This window comes from Sciurus vulgaris (genome assembly GCF_902686455.1).
Source record: "Sciurus vulgaris genome assembly, chromosome: 17".
Taxonomy (NCBI): domain Eukaryota; kingdom Metazoa; phylum Chordata; class Mammalia; order Rodentia; family Sciuridae; genus Sciurus; species Sciurus vulgaris.
The window spans coordinates 71,966,823-71,983,526 of record NC_136478.1 but is presented as its reverse complement, the minus strand read 5'-3'; the positions used below and the strand labels follow the sequence as shown (position 1 = coordinate 71,983,526).

Sequence of the window (16,704 nt, the reverse complement as noted above, 5' to 3'; positions counted from 1 at the left end):
GAGGAGCAGCCTAGTCATGGTACTGAATTTTAGCCCCCAGCTCCTTGGTGACATAGTTCACCAGCATGGTCACTAGCTTCTGCTTCAGGGACTCACTGCCCATAACCAGGGTGGTCAGTTGCTCAAGGTCTGTCCAATCCAAGTGCCTGACAATGGCAATGGCTTTATCAAAGAGCTTCTGCTGCTCAGCGGGAGGCAGCTCCATTAAGATCTGTGGAATAGGCTCAAACTGTCCACTCGTCATCCAGGCTCCTAGCAGACCTCCAACGGCCCCCCCTAGAAAACAAGCGGGTTTCATTAGTTGGGCCCTGTTCATCAACAGTGGCCTTGGGTCCTTGCTGAGAGCAGGTCTACGGTCACGGTGGCTGGCGCATCCCTGAGTAGTCAGAACAGCTCCGCGTCGCGCCAACTCCACCAGGCAGCGTGGAGGGCAAAGGTTTATGTGGTCTTCCGTCCATTTTGCCCAGATAATTGACACCCGAATAAGCCCTTCCCTAAGCTCCGTACTCGTGGGTACAGAATGAAGCATAACCGTTACCCCAGAACTGTGCTAGCTAAAACCCTCCTCATGCGCTGCAGAAGCACCCCCTCACCCCACCTACATGTCCACAGAAACCTCTCCCCCATCACAAAGGAGGGGCTGAGAGCGAAAGCATGTTCAGAGGAAAACCATCTCTGGCAGGACCAAGTTTACTGCAGTAGGGTGGCTGTTACACTCTTTGCCCAGGAACTCAGGAAATTTCCAGAGAACTCATGTGGCTAAGGAACCTGGGACAGAGGAGAAGTTTCTCTTCTCTGAAAGCAATGCTTTTCATACCACCTCTACAGTTGTATGATGATGCATAACAAATTGAATTTAGTTTACTGCTTCTGTTTCTGCTACCCAACAAGGGTGTGAACAGTATTCTTATTGTTGTTGTTATTATTGTTAGTTTGTGGTGCTGGGGATCAAACTCAGGACCCTGAGCATGCTAGGCAAGCGCTGTGCCACTGAGCCACATCCCCAGCCCAAGCAGTCTTAAATGGAAATTTATGGGGCTGGGGCTGTGGCTCAGTGGCAGAGCGCTGGCCTGGCATGTGTGAGGCACTAATTCCATCCTCCGCACCACATAAAAATTAACATAAAAAAGGCACACTGTCCATCTACAACTACACAATTTTTTTTTAATGGAAATTTATTGTCAAAGCTTAGGCATGCTATTTTGGGATTTGATGACCTTGCATAATGGAAAGTTTCACCTGACCACGCCACGTGGTGGATGGTGTAGGGTGAGGGAAGTTACCCTATGTCAGGGGCCTCGAAGCCAAGAACCTTCAGGTGTCAGGCAGGTGATCAGAAGGAGTGAAATGGGCAGAGTGGGCCTGTGGCAACCTGGGGCCTGGGTCCCTGTCTCAAGGAACAGCTGCTACCCCATGCCAGCCAACTGCTGTCATGTGGACTACCAGGTTTATGCCTTTAAAACACCTCAAAAATTTTAAATATCAGCAATCAGATATTTAAAGAAGCAGCCTGGCTGGACTCAGTGACTCACTGCTAAAGAATCTAGAAAGGGAAACAAACTTTACAGTGCAAAACCCCAACGTGCGTTTAACCAAATGATCAAGGTCACCCTCACCAGAGATGTCACGTACCCCCTGAAATGATGCAAGAGTAGGAAATATCTCTGAGCTCGCTGAGGCCCCGTCTCCCCAGCAAGGCTGCCCAGCACAGAGCAGGCTTTCCATAGTCTCTCTGAAGCCCAATACAGCAGGTGCCAAGCTGTCATGAGAAACCATGTAAAGTGCGCCTCAGGTCCATTAGAGGCCACCTCGAGGGAGGCCTTATCTGGCTCTTCTCAATTCATCTGCACGGTGGCCACGTCTCTGCCTCCATCCTAGCCTATGGTTTGGGCCACAGCCCTGAGCCAGTTAGAGCTTCTGTGGCCTAGAACACAGGAATTCTTCTTGCCCAGTGAGCATCTGGATAGGATATCATACAGCTCCTGTGTGTATCGTGTAGGAACATTAAAAGGTGAACTGAAACTTAATCAGTCACTCCTAGTTTGAATGCACTAACTGGGTGGTAACTGTAGGCAGGTGGGGCAAGGCTGGAGGAAGTGGGTCCCTGGGGGCATGTCTTGGAAGGGTGCATTTCCCTGTGCCACTCCTGCCAGGCCTCCCTGACCCAGGACTTGGCTGCCATGACTGGATCGGCATTTCCCCACCACTCCTTCCACCATGATGTTCTGCCTCACCTCGGGCCCAGGGCAATGAATCCATCCACCGTGAACTGAACCTCTGAAACTGTGAGCCAAAATTAACTTCTCTAAGTTGTTCTTGTCAGGTGTTTTGGTCATAGCAACAAAATGCCAACTAATACATTCCCTTAATCCAAAAGAACTAACTTCATCTCAGTTCCAAGGAACAATGGGAAATTTTGCCAAACGTTCACTCATTGCCCAGAAACTGGTTAAGGTCCTGCTTCACTGTTTTGCTCCGTGAACTTTTTGCTTTCAGAAAAGCAAAGGTCTCTTTGAACAGGTTGGCATGTGTAAGATGGCCACACAGCCTTTGTTCATAGGAGGTGCTCGGCAAATCCCAGCTACCTCCCGGCTCCCTTCTGAAGTGACATGACGTGGGAGGGGCATCTGAGAGATGATCTCTGATATCTCTGAACTAGGACACACCCAGAGTCTCAGCAGCTGGCACTGGGGCAATGGTTCCTCCAGGTCTTAAGGACACAGATGTCACTGCCAAGAGCACCTGCATTCCTGAGAAATCCACATGGAAATTTCTGTTTCTAATCGGACAAATTAGGTACACAAAGGTCATTTCACAGACTCAACCTTAAGTCCACAAACTCCTCACGCAGGCTGAGTGGCATCAGTTGAGAGATTCGTTCCTTCCCCTGACTTAAGACTCCTAGGACCTGGGAGACACCTACACTTACCAAGAGCTATTCCTGGAGGGCCACCCACCAAACCACCAACGAAGGCCACGGCCCCTGTGACGAGGGCGCCCCTCCGAGAGTGCCTGACAGCTGCCTTTATCTTCCCTTCATCACAGACGGAGCACAGCAGCTTCATGATGTCTGCCTCCTTGATGGACCTCTGGGGAGACTCTAGAGGAAATCAAAGGGAGGGTTTCAGTGGCAGAAGAGTATCTCCACCCAAACGTGACTTCCAAGACTCTTAAGGAAGTGTGTCCCCATTTCCAGAGAGACTGCAGGTTGGTTATATGTGACAGACTGAATCCCACCATGTGACAAGGACTTTGTCACAGGGAAGTGGGGCAGCAGTTAGTTAATGAGCGAACAGCAGCGGAAGAGTGGATGGAAGGTCTTCTTTGCCCTCTGATCAACTTCTGATTTATGAGGGATGAAGAAGCACCCCAGCCACAGGCTCCACCAGTTTATCAGGAGGGAGGCACGTCAACCGCTCTTGCCTCCGCGGCCTTTCAACTGGCGCAGGCAATCCTCAGCACACAAAGCCTGGCAGAGAGCAGGAAGTCCAAGCCTCATGTTCTCTTTATTGACAGGGCATCTGAGTTAGCGCCAAGGCAGAGAAGGGACAAGGACGGGACTCGGGGACCACACTGGCATTTGCCTGCTGTGTGACCTGCAGCAGAGTGTCAGCTACTGCACTTGATGATGGAGATCAGCCATGCTGGACACTTGTAAGGTACAATTAGGATGGACACAGTGACCAGAATGAGCGCAGAGCACTGCAGGCTCTCCATGTGACAGCACCGAACGTCTCACCATCACACGTCCCTGGCTTCCTTAATGAACTAGTCTTCAAAGGCCATACGGTTCTGTGGAGTCGTATATCCCCATTGGTGCAAAACACAAACCCCTCAAATGATTGGTGGCTCTAGGAGACTAAATGACTGGTGGTTTCCAGTGGCGTGACGCGCTGATTGACGCGCTGATTGACGCGCTGATTGGATAGGTAAAAGCAGCAGCAGCTTCCGCAATAAATGAGTCAGCAGCTACAAGCTCGCCTGCTCTTACCTGGCTCCCGGTGTCTGGTGGTTATTGTCACTGCGCCCTTCACCCCCCCATTACACGAGCCCCCGTGGTAAACTACATTTCCACACATGGGACATAAAAATCTGTAAGATGAAGCAACCAGAGAATAAAATAAATTAAAGAATTCTAGGAGTTTGCAATGGAAATGGAAAAAAGGACAGATGCGCCTTTAGGATAATCCTATGGCATCAGGAAACTTGCCACGTTGGCAAGGAAATGATAGGCAGAGGTGTAGCCAAGGACAGGTGGGCTCTGTCACATCCAGGGAAGGGCAGGTCTCCGGCAGGCCTGGCAGGAAACTCAGAGCAGCAGGGCTGGTGCTTCTCCCTCAAGCTTTGGCTGATCCCAAAACTCTGTCAGCACTTTCCTTCCTTGTCCCGATTCCCTTTTTGCTACAAGCTGAAATACTGAAACAGTTGCTACAGGAAGTTGATGAATAACTCTGGGGGCAAAGTCTTGGCTCAGAAGCTTTCACCTACAGCAGCTCTTTCTGACCCAGGGTAATCCAGGACCTGAAGTCTCTAATGAATTGTCCTCCTGCTCCTGGAAGAGAATTTTCAGCCCTTGGAAGGAATCCATGGATCTGCCATCTTACTACAAAGGCAGGTTTTCAGAACTTCTCTGCCCTCCCAGGAGGGACAAGAAGTGTGCTGTGCTCTGGCCACTGTAAATTTTTCTATTTCCTTTTGATGTACGTCAGGTGATGACCCACACAAGTGCACAGGAAGCACTGAAGGTCTGTTAGATGCAAGCCCAGGTGGACTGTGGACCTTACTTGGGGCAACAGGACTCTAGGAGAGCTTAACCCAGGATGTTACTCAGTCCTTGAAGTCAGAGTTGCCAGCAGGTGTCCCCCAGAAGTGGGCTCTGAGAGGCAGAGGAGAAGTCAGGGATGCCTGTCCCTCCTCTGGTTTCTGTGTCCTCCTGGCTGCCAGGCCCTGCCCCAGCCCCTGTGTTTCCAGACAGACTGACTGTCCCCTCTTCCTGCTCCCTGGAAGAGAACCCCTATTGCTCTTCTAGTGGTCAGAACTTGTCCTCACAAATGTCTTAACAATAAAACCACATTATCACAGGGAAGGAACTGCACGTGGCAGAAGTCACCCAGAAATTGGGAAATGGAGGCATAACCTGGCTTACCCAGTGGTCATGGTCCTGAAAAGCAATGTAGTTCAACAAAATGAGTTTTACTTCAAATGCATATTAAGGTAACCAAAGAAGTCAATTCTATGGGAAACCTTTCAGAAAGCTAAAAAGCCTACTGTAAATAGGCCCTGCACTCCCCCACCCCTAGCCCCAGCCTTTACCTGGCGGTGAGGGGGATTGGCCACGCTTGTCTCTGAGGTCAAAGGCTGCTATGTGCCCATGTGGGACTGAGGCCTGCAGAGCAGGGCCTGGGCTCCACCTCCTCTCTACCCTCACCCCCTCCCCACCCCCACCCCACCCATGGCACCGCCCCCAAGAATCCGGTTTCAGCTCCTGCTGGGGCAGGCCAGCCAGAGGCTTCCCCAAGTCCCACCCTCATGCCTTCCTGCCCCAGGGCCTTCCAGGTGGCCACCTGCAGGGCAGCTGCAGGTCTGAGCCCCAGAGCTGGGTCCAGGCCCCTACGGGCCTGCCAGATGTCCACCCATACTTCTCTTTGGGCTGCAATCCACTCCACCCACCGACACCAGTTGACCCCTCCAGGAGAGGGCATCTCGAGAGGAGTCGCTGGCCCAGGAGGCAGTGCTGTTAGAAGGGTTATGGAAACTAATATTCCTACAGGATGGCTCCCCAAGAAAATGGAGGGAGGGAGGGGAAATTGGCCAAACATTAAACCTCTCCCAGCACGTTCCTGATAACAATGGGTCTTGGGGAAAGAGGGCATAAGGATACCAAATGCTGGGCCCCAAACCTTGGCAGTTTCCAAAGATCACATCATCCTCATTGTACCCTGTAAAACCAGCATCCCCTCTGTAACTGATGGCAATTTTCCCACCCAGAAAATGGGCCTTCAGTGGCACCTGAGTTCGCGAAGGAATAAAGCTTTCTCTTTAAGCTTTATTCCTCAGGAAGGTCTGGATCCTGTCCTTTTGCGTTTACACTACTTCATGTCCACCCCCTGTCCTTTTTCCCTACCTTGCACACGTTTTCCATCCCAAAACCATCGGATCTTCCTCCAGCTTGGAAGTTTCTCCTGTGAGCCCTCTGCTCTGTCTGACCATGTACTCCAGTTGGCAGTTTGCTCAGCCTTGGCCTCGATACACTCAGTCTCAGGATAGGAGAAGGCATGGGACATCTCCAGGTTAGACATGCTAAGATAGCATTTGGTGAATGTATAGGCCAGAGTCACGTATCAGCTGGGGGTCTCCAGGTCTGAAAAGGAGAAGTGCTGGCTTTGCCTCCAGAGCTCCAGGGATAGAGGCAGATCCCACTTCTAGGACTAAGCTGAGTTGGGCAAACTCTTAAAGCCAAGGGCAAGAGGGGGCGTGGTAACAGAAGGCAAGGGAATGATACTTGAGAATGAAGTCCACCCACCATTTCCCAGAAACACCCCAGGGCAGGTGGTGAACCAACTGAAACCTTCTGGAGGGAGGACATTGCACTTAACCCAGACTGCAATCCTGCCAAGAAGGCATAATTATCAATGCCATATTAGAGTCGGAGAAGCTGGGCAAGAGCCATTGGGCCACCCAAACCCCAGTTAATAAGTGTCAGAGGGTGCAGATTCCAGCCTGGGTTCTTGTAACTCCAAATCCATGCATATGACAAGCACGATGTGAAAGGACACGCTCCCAGTCTGAACAGAGTCCAAGCACCACGCCACACCTGAATCTCACACAAGAGGTTTATCAGCAGTAGAACACGGGCCAACCCATAAGGCTGTGCCCTCGGGGAGAGCAGCAGCGTGCAGGCCTCACAGAGCAGTTTCACAGCCTGCAACAGGAATTCGTCCTCGGGGTTGTATCGTGGACTGGGGTGGGGTTGACCTCTTAGTAGTCATGTTCTACACGAAGCTAAGTGCCATTGCCTCAGAATTGAAACTTAGGAGCCCCATAGGTAAAATGGTTTCCCACCTAAAATAGCAGATCTGATGTCAATAGTCCTCCCTTTTTGTTTTTATAGATACCGGGGGTGGGGCGATGATCTTCCTTCTGTAACTTCCTCCTGCTGGTCAGGGGTGAGGAGTCTCATTTCTGTGAAAAGGGAAGCAGGGAGGCTTCAGGTGGGAGCAGAGTTCTTAGAGCTGGAGGGGTCAATAGTGAATCCCAGGTCTCGGCTTTGGGTGTCAGGGGCTGGTAGTCTTGAAGGAGAAGCGGTTGATTGACCAACTGGTTGGTGAACTTGTGTATCTGATCTTGTAGGAACTTCTGTAGGCAAATGGCAATGAAGTGAGTCAAAATGACCTCTTGATCTTAAACATTCAGCAAGCCAGTCTCACCAGTCATAAGCTAAGAGTACTGAGGTCTGTGTTATCTTATCTGTCCTATAGGTGATGACTTATCATCTCAAATTGATTCAGGTTGTTTATTCTTGAAGCAGTACCTCTGCAAATCAATCAGGCAATAGTTAAAGAGTTTACAAGGAAAATACAATATGGAATTAACAACAGTAAAAGCGTATTTCCTAGTGTAATGGCCGTCTTGAATTTTGGCTGAGCTATACATTATATCCCCTGTTGGAGATCACAGTCATTTTACAACAAAACCAATCTTTTGAATATAACTTTAAAGGAGCTGAAGTCTGGCTTCTTTTGGAGCCACTGCAACATGTAGTAAGGTCTAACATGTAGTAAGGCAGAGTCTTATCTCAGGTAAGGTGGGGTCTTCACAAATCTTAGAAAAAGTGGTCGAGTTCTGAAGATGATCTTTGTCTTCTTTTTAAATACCATTTTATCAAGTTTACATACATTGTTTCCTAAGTCTATATGAATGTTAGTTAACACAATATGACATTACATCAAAAACATAAAGCAAAGAGAGCTGAGAGAGCTTTTAACTTTCATGTGGCAAAATGCTTTCATGTTTCACGATATTAACCTTTAAGTAAATTAGGCTCTCATTAACTTTTTGAAATACATTTACATTTTTATCCCAGTGTAGAAGGTAACATAAAATTTTACATATGTCCAATTGATAACAGGTCCTGTTGTAGAACATTAGATGATATAAGTTGTTGGAGGCCACTGCCCTGCAGGGCCCGCAGTAGTGGCTGGCCTCGCCCTATGGCGCCGAGAAGCCCAGCTGCAAGTGCTTTCTATTGGCTGACTGATCTCCTCCGCGTCCGTGCTTAGCTCGTGATCAGTACATGTCCTCATTACCCACCATTAAGTCTCCACGAGCCAAACGCCTGACCCGTTAAGGTGATTGGCTGTTACATCCCATAAAGCTGCGTATTTTGTGCGGCAGCGGGAGCATTCAAGGCAGAGCAAGCAAGGCAAGGAGGGCAGGCAGCAGCTGCGGGATGAGAAAAGAGGAGAGGTGGCTGCAGCGGGACAAGAGAGGAAGAAGAGAGAAGTGACAGCTGCACGAGAGAAAAGAAGGAGAGAGAGAGCTGCGCGACAAGAGAAGAAGGAGAGAGAGAGCTGCACGACAAGAGAAGAAAAAGAACATGGCGGCGGTGGAGGAGGAGGAAGAACCAGGCACTCGGCTCAGAAGCTCTCCCGTAAAAATAAAGACCTTAAAACTTCATCTGAGAGCCGAGTCTTCATTGTACTCGCTGGACGAGGCAAGTGGTGCCAAAACCCGGGACCCCTCGCACCGCCACAAAAGAGGTAAGTAATATCCAGGTAAAACAGCTGTTAAAACTAAACAAGTCAAGTAAAATAAGTTAAGAAAGGTTAAAGCAGTATACAGGGAGCTGGGTCGAAGAGGGCCCAGGTACAGGGGGCTGGGTGAAGTAACCCCCAGTGGACCGGCCAGGTATTTAAATAATAAGATTTTGTGTGCTTGTTGTTTGTCAGGAGCTCATGTCTTTGGTTGTACTGTATTGTTGCAGAGCGCTACTGTTTTTAGTTGTTTTAGTGTGGCTTAGCATTGTAGTGTGGGTAGCATTTAAAGCTTTAGAGAATAGGTGGCGAAACATCACGGATCAGAATGGATCAGCTTAGAGACTTATTAAAAGCAAATGGAACACCTCTAAAAACAAGGACGTGAGGCTTTTCCTCAGAACGATAGAGGAAGCTGCGCCATGGTTTTTAGATGAGGGACTCTTAAACATACCACGGTGGGATCACTTAAGAGAGGATCTAAGAAAGAGGGAGAGAGTCGAACCATTGCCGGTGGGCACGAGCGCAATTTGGACGTTGATTCGCAGGTGCTTAATTAACCCGAGGCCAACGTTTAAAGATACACTAGAAAAAGGAGAGGACATTTTAGAGGAGAAAAAAGAGGAACAGGAAAAAAGAACACAAGGAATGCAAGGGCTAAACTTTGAGAGAGGAGGACCCCCAGGACCATGTTTCCACTGTAAACAACAAGGACAGTTTAGAAAACAATGTCCCCAGTTAAAACAGCAAGACAGACCCCAGAGAAGGCCTAAACGTGGAATCTGCCCAAGATGTAGAAAGGGATATCACTGGGCTAGTGAATGCAGATCTATGATAGATGTAGATGGTAACCCTATCCCTCCTTGTGGAGGCTCAAAAAATGAGAGACGGGGCCCACAACCCCAGGGCCTGGCACAAATGTATGGGGTGATTCAAAAAGTGGCCAGGACACATTATCCAGTGACAGACCAAGGAGAGCAACACCAGGAAGTGCAGGACTGGACCTCTGTTCTACCACCAGAGCAATACTAACGCCAGAAATGGGAGTACAAGTCATACCTGTTGACTTTAAGGGTCCCCTACCTGAGAACACCATGGGGCTATTATTAGGCAGAAGCTCCAGTGCACTCAAAGGATTAATGATAGTTCAGGAGTCGTAGATCAAGATTATACAGGAGAAATTAAAGTGCTTGCTTCATCACCTCAGGGCATTATTTCCATTTCTCCGGGAGACCGAATAGCTCAGCTTTGTATACTACCTAGTCTGCATGGCTCATTCCCATCACAACAACGTTTTAGGGGAGATAAGGGTATGGGATCTACAGGTATCGATTTGGCCTGCCTTACTATGGAACTAAAAAACAGACCTATGTTAGAATTGATTGTAAAAGAAAAAATTATAAATGGATTGTTAGACACGGGAGCAGACACAAGTATCATAGCAGAAAAAGACTGGCCAAAGGATTGGCCCACACAAAAGGCAAATCAAACATTGAGAGGATTAGGTATTGCCTATTGGCTGACAGAGTCCCCGCGCCTCACCCGACCTCAAACCAAAAGAGCTCATTCGTTTATGCCATCAAATTTGGCCCTTGGACACTCTAGATAGTGACTCCCAATGGCCACGTAATGGCTCTCCGCCAGCACGCGGGGAAATGGAAGGGGATCCTCACGCTCTGGCCTTTTCTTCTTTTCTTCTCTGCGCTCTACGCCTTCCCTTTGGGACTCCTGCTCTCCCGCCAGCCCTCTTGGCTCTCGCTAAGCCGCACCCACTCCATCTAAAGCTGAAACCCCCACTTCAGACTCTTTCTCCTCTGATCCTGCTGATGAGCCTCCACCTTCCCCGAGGGACCTGCTGCCACCTCCACGCAGCTGCCGCCGCTCCCCGCAGGGCCAGGCCACAGCCTCCGCCCCTCACACCTGCACCTGCCACAGCTCCTCCTCCTCCTTGTCCCCCCTGCTGCCTCTGCGCGGTGGCGAGGTGGGCGGAGTCGTCCGGGGTCACGTGCCTCTCTCCTGTCCCATCTCTCCGCGCTAGAGAAGCCACCCAGGTCCTGCACCTCCAACCCAGCCACTTACATCAGAGATTCCAGTAGTAACCCATCATGTGACCTGGCCTTCCACGACACCCGCGATCTCATCCAGGGTAGGCAGGCAGTTTGGGAGCAGGCCAGAGTCCATGCCGATGAGGGACACCAAACCTCACCAGCACGGCCAGTCGGCACTGAGGCGGTCCCCAACCGCGAACCCAGGCGGAATTTCAGTTCATCTGGAGGGATCAACAATAGAGACCACTTAATCACCTGCCCTGTGGTGAGACTGAGGAAAGCAGCCCATAAGTCCATGAATCATGACAAACTAAGAGATTGTCCAAGACAAAAATAAGAACCGTCGGGTTCCTTGAGGGCCTAACAGGCTTCATCACAATGCACCAGTTTAGACCCTCAGACCCCATACGGAAAACAACTCCCGAGGACCTACTTTTTCTCCCAAAGCTTTCCTGACATCAGGGCAGAACTTAAACATCTAGAGAGGGCCCAACTCCCCAAGCTGAGGTCCTAGCTGTGGCCTTCAAGGTGTATAATGAGAGAGATGAAAAGGCCCTGCATTCTAATTCTCGGAATATCTTTGCCTTTACATGGACAGATGCCCACTTCGTACCTCGTCCCAGCTGACCTGGACTGTTCTCCCACAGGGATTCTGGGACCGTCCCCAGCTCTTCAGACAGGTTTTGACCATTACATTTTAACAAGTCTATGGTTTTGCAATATGTTGATGACCCCTTCCTCTGTAGTCCATCGTACGAGGACAGTCATAAGGACACTTGCAAGCTTCGTAATTTCTTATCCTCCTGGCTACAGAGTTTTCCCTTCCAAGGTCCAATTATCCTCAGCAATGGTCACTTATTTGGGCCTCCTCTTAACACCAACTTGTAAGGCCATTACTGTTGATAGGAAGGGTCAGTTCCTTCCACTAAGGAAGAAATTCTCTCTTTCTTGGGAATGCAGGATTCCTCTGCCTGGATCCTCAACCACTCCATACCAGCCAAGCCCCTGTGTGACACAGCCCAGGCTCGCTCTCTGAACCCCACTGCAACCCAACAATCCCTCCTTAACACGCCTGCCCTCCACGTGCCTTACCTCTCTCACCCCTTTCTACTTTATGTAAGTGGAAAACAAAAATGTGCCCTTGGAGTTTTAGGACACATGTTGGGACCAACCTTTGCCGCTGTGGCCTATCTATCAAAATCTCTGATCCCACCACTAAAGTCTGGGCCCCATGTCTGCAGATACTAGCTGCTGCCTCTTTACAGGTGAATGAATCCAAAAAGCTCCCCTCTGGGGCCCCATTGACAATCCTAACCCCACACCACCTTAGAGAGCCTCTTACCTACAAGGGCCTACGTTCCCTCCCCCCTGCCCCATCCTGCCCCTGCAGCATCTCTAATGGAGGACGCCAGCCTCACCTTTCTCCCCTGCCCCCAACTGAACCCTGCTACCCTTCTTCCTCTCCCTCAGGCTCCTCTTCCCATTCACTCTTGTTTCAAAACCCTGGAGGAGCTGCTTCCACATCCCACTCACGTACATGAAGGAGCCTAGCCCCAAGCAGCTCACACAGGGCTCACGGAGGCTCTTCCTTCTTACGTGAGGGAGCCTGCCCAGCAGGATACGCCGTCATCACCTTCCCATCGGTGATGGGCACACATCCAACCAGCAGGCTCAACTTCCTGTCCTCACCGGGGCTTTCACTTTAGCCAGGGGGCCCTCCCTCAACATTGACACCGACCCCAGATGTGCCTGCCATATACCCCTCTCTCACTCAGCCATCTGGAAGGAACGTGGATTCCTCACCACGAAGGGCACCTCTGTTGTCAACGCCACCTATGTCACGGATCTGCTGCAAGCCTCACACCTCCCACCGCCACTGGCCTCTCTCACTGCAAGTCTCGCCAAACTGAGGACTCCTTCCCCTCGATCGGCAACAGCAAGGCAGACTTTGAGAATAGAGCAGCTGCCCTCCAGCAGGTTCCCAAATACCCTCCCCTTCCCCTGCTCTCCCCTCCTACAACTCTCTCACCCGACATCCTTCACTTAGCACAACAGCCGACAACCCAACAGATACGCACTTACCTCCATAAGCTCTTCCACCCAAACACTGCCTCTTTGCGGCACTTCATTTTTTCCCAACTCAAACTTTCTCCTGAAGACTCTTCATTCCTTTCTCACCTTTCCTCCTCCTGCGACATTTGTCAAAAAACCAATCCTACCTCCCACCTCCGACCCCCCACTTTTCTGTTACATCAGGCAAGGGGACATCTCCCAGGTTCTGACTGGAAATTGGACTTCACTCACAGGCCTCCTGACATACGTATCTCCTGCTGCTTGTTGCCACTCTCACGGGATGGGTGGACGCCTTCCCCACCACCGAGAAACGTGCCGCTACAGCAGCCACTGACCGCATTACACACACAATTCCTCAAGTCGGCCTCCCCAACAGTCAGGAGTTTTTCATAGGCTCTGCACCATCGTTGGGTCACTATTTCCCAAACCTGCAATACAGGATGCTACACTAGGAAAGACCCTTCAGATGTGCAGCTGAACCAGTGCATTTCCCTGATGACCCTTTTATGCAGCAAGGATTTCAGACTTATAGACGAGCTGCCTCTGTCCTAGATAGAACTCCAAGTCCTCCTCACCCAGGTCTCCCATTGGCATCTTATGTGGCCGACCTAAGTTTTCAGCTGCTAAGACCCTGATCTTGGTGGCCCTTGACCATGAGTCAAATCCAGGCATGTGTGGACTCTGCCATGGTTCTGTCCCTGTCCTCTTGTCATCCTGGGACCCCACAGCAGTTGCATCCTGGCATCTTCATCCCCTCCTGAGCTGGATTTTAATACAACAAAGGCTGGGGAGTTCATGGATGGGGCTCAGAGTGCCGCTTATCTTTAGGAACTCGCTTGTGGAGTTTGGGACAGTGATCATGAAGAAAATTCACAAGTGTTTGTGAGAACATGAAAGCATCCCCCTTTCCACCCATATGCGCTCCTGATGTCCTCACACACGTTCTTCCTACAGGTCGAGCAGATGCCTCTCCAGATGGTCTGAGTGCAGAGGCAGTGCAGGAATCCGTACCTGGCCACTCAAGAGGTGTGCAGAGCTCAGAACAGTGCGCTGGCCTCCCTGTGCTTGCTTTGTTTTGGAAAGCCTGGTTATTTTTATAAAGATATGTTAATATGCAGTGAATTTTCATTTTGAGTTTAAATTAGTTCACTGATCCTGTTTTAAAATTTTCTAAAGCAGTAGCCAGGCCCCCTGCCTCTGTGAAAGAAATGCTAGGGAAAACATCTCCTCGGTGCCCCTGTGTGAGCATACTGCCCCAAGATCTTGAATGGGCTTTCACCTTTGTACTCTTGAGCCTAATGTAGGTGTGGTCTTGCTGATTCTTAGGATGCCCTCAAATTCAAGTCATCTTTCATGCCATCTCTGTGCAAAGTACTTAGCTTCTCCTTAGTGGTGGCAATCACTTCAACAACCACATTTTTGTTGTACCTAGTTTTTTTTTACATGTGCTTTTCTGGCCAAAGTTTTAAATTTTTCTCTTCTGCTTTCTGCTCCCAGTTCTCACACTAAAGCTAGATAAAAGCCTTCAGTAGCCAGTCAACTAAGGGAGATGAGGCAGGAGGATTGCAAGTTCAAAGCCAGTGTCAGCAAGTTAACCAGATGCTGTCTCAAAAGCAAAAAGGGCTGAGAATGTGGCTCAGTGGTAAGTTTCCCTGGGTTCAAATTCTATCACCCCCCCCAAAAAACAAAACAAACTTTCAATAATAACCATGCTACCAACTGGATGCTGTGCCATCTTGAAATTTTCTCCACTAAATTAATTAGTACAACACCTTTAAACTCAACCTCAAAGTCTCAGGACATAGGCTAGACAGACAAGTTCCTTCCTAGAATGTAACATGAACTGCCTCCACTCTGATTGCCAATGGCCCCTCATTCCCCTTCGGAATCTTGAGCACCACCTTTACTGTGCACATTCTTATCAACATTCTTCTCTTCTGAATCCCACCAGAATCATGCACGAAGCTCTGCTTTCAATGATCCAAGGCCTCTCCAGTGCAGCCATGCAGCGGTAAAGCAGCAGCCAGGGAAGGCTGGAGGACAGGTGGGGAGGCAAAACCAAAGATGCATGGAGCCTCCCATGCGAACATAGGCAGATGCAGTGAGTTGGGGCTCGGGCAGGCCGAGGCACACTAACCAGTCACACATGATACCCGGCCTGGGCAAAGCAACTTAACATAGCACCACAGCCAGGACCCCAGACTCCACAATCCACTGGCCTCAGCCTCCTGGAAACCTGAAATTGCAGTAAAAGCAAGATTTGCAAGGGGTGCCCACCTGAATGGAGTTTCAGGCTGGACGGTTGCGAAGTGATCGGCATCTGAATGGCACAAAAATGACCTAAAAGTGTTAGCACTTCTCCTTTGTGAAGTGATCAGCAGTCACCATGGCACAACAGTGAACTAACAGTGTTAGCACTTCTCCTTTGTGAAGTGATCAGCAGACACCATGGCACAACAGTGAACTAACAGTGTTAGCACTTCTCCTTTGTGAAGTGATCAGCAGACACCATGGCACTACAGTGAACTAACAGTGTTACTACTTCTCTTTGTGAAGTGATCAGCAGACACCATGGCAGAACAGTGAACTAACAGTGTTAGCACTTCTCCTTTATGAAGTGATCAGCAGTCACCATGGCACAACAGTGAACTAACAGTGTTAGCACTTCTCCTTTGTGAAGTGATCAGCAGACACCATGGCACAACAGTGAACTAACAGTGTTAGTACTTCTCCTTGTGAAGTGATCAGAAGTCACAATGACACAACAGTGAACTAACAGTGTTAGTACTTCTCCTTGTGAAGTGATCAGAGGTCACAATGACACAACAGTGAACTAACAGTGTTAGCACTTCTCCTTTATGAAGTGATCAGCAGTCACCATGGCACAACAGTGAACTAACAGTGTTAGAACATCTTCTTTGTGAAGTGAACAGCAGACACCATGGCACAAAATGAAATAACAGTATTAGCACTTCTCCTTTGTGAAGTCATCAGCAGACAAAATGGCAGAACACTTAGAACTAAGAGTGTTAGCACTTCTCCTTTGTGAAGTAATCAGCAGACACAATGGCACAACAGTAAACTAACAGTGTTAGCACTTCTCCTTTGTGAAGTGCTCAGCAGACACAGTGCCACAACAGTGAACTAACAGTGTTAGCAATTCTTCTTTGTGACGTGATCACCACTCACCATGGCACAACAGTGAATTAACCCTGTTAGTACTTCCCATTTGTGAAGTGATAAGCAGTCACAATGGCACAACCGTGAAGTAACAGTGTTAGCACTTCTCTTTTGTGAACTGATCAGCCATCACAAGGACACAACAGTGAACTAACAATGTTAGTACTTGCCCTTTGTGAAGTGAACAGCAGTCACCATGGCAAAACAGTGAACTAACAGTATTAGTACTTCTCCTTTGTAAAGGGATCAGCAGCCACAATGGCACAGCAATGAAATAACAGTGTTAGCATTTCTCCTTTGTGAAGTGATCAGCAACAGTGAACTAACAGAGTTAGTCCTTCTCCTTTGTGAAGTGATCAGCAGAAACAATTGCACAACAGTGAATTAACAGTGTGAGCACTTCTCCTTTATGAAGTTATCAGCACACACAATGTCAGAACAGTGAACTAACAGTGTTAGCACTCCTGCTTTTTGAAGTGATCTGCGGCCACAATGGCACAAGAGTGAACGAAAAGTGTTCCTACATCTCTTAGTGAAGTGATCAGCCGACCCAATGGCACAACAGTGAACTGACAGTGTTAGCACTTCTCCTTTATGAAGTGATCAGCAGTGAACATGGCACAACAGTAAACTAAGAGTGCTGGCCCTTC

At 49.2% G+C, this 16,704-nt stretch overlaps 1 protein-coding gene across 3 annotated transcripts in view; it reads right to left on the bottom strand.

Moving 5' to 3' along the window:
* Positions 1–16,704, bottom strand: part of LOC306648095 (protein C19orf12-like) — a 30,531-nt gene continuing 13,827 nt past the window's right edge. The window contains exons 1-3 of one of the 3 annotated variants that reach the window (XM_079117837.1): positions 6,125–6,238; positions 2,930–3,100; positions 1–276 (exon numbers count right to left, since the gene is read on the bottom strand). In XM_079117837.1, the coding sequence (XP_078973963.1) occupies positions 11–276; positions 2,930–3,065 (402 nt within the window). In that variant the 5' untranslated portion in view covers positions 3,066–3,100; positions 6,125–6,238 and the 3' untranslated portion in view covers positions 1–10. Of the gene's footprint in view, positions 277–2,929; positions 3,101–5,313; positions 5,371–6,124; positions 6,239–16,704 lie in introns of those variants that run through there. The other 2 variants (XM_079117838.1, XM_079117839.1) reach the window with 2 other exon arrangements.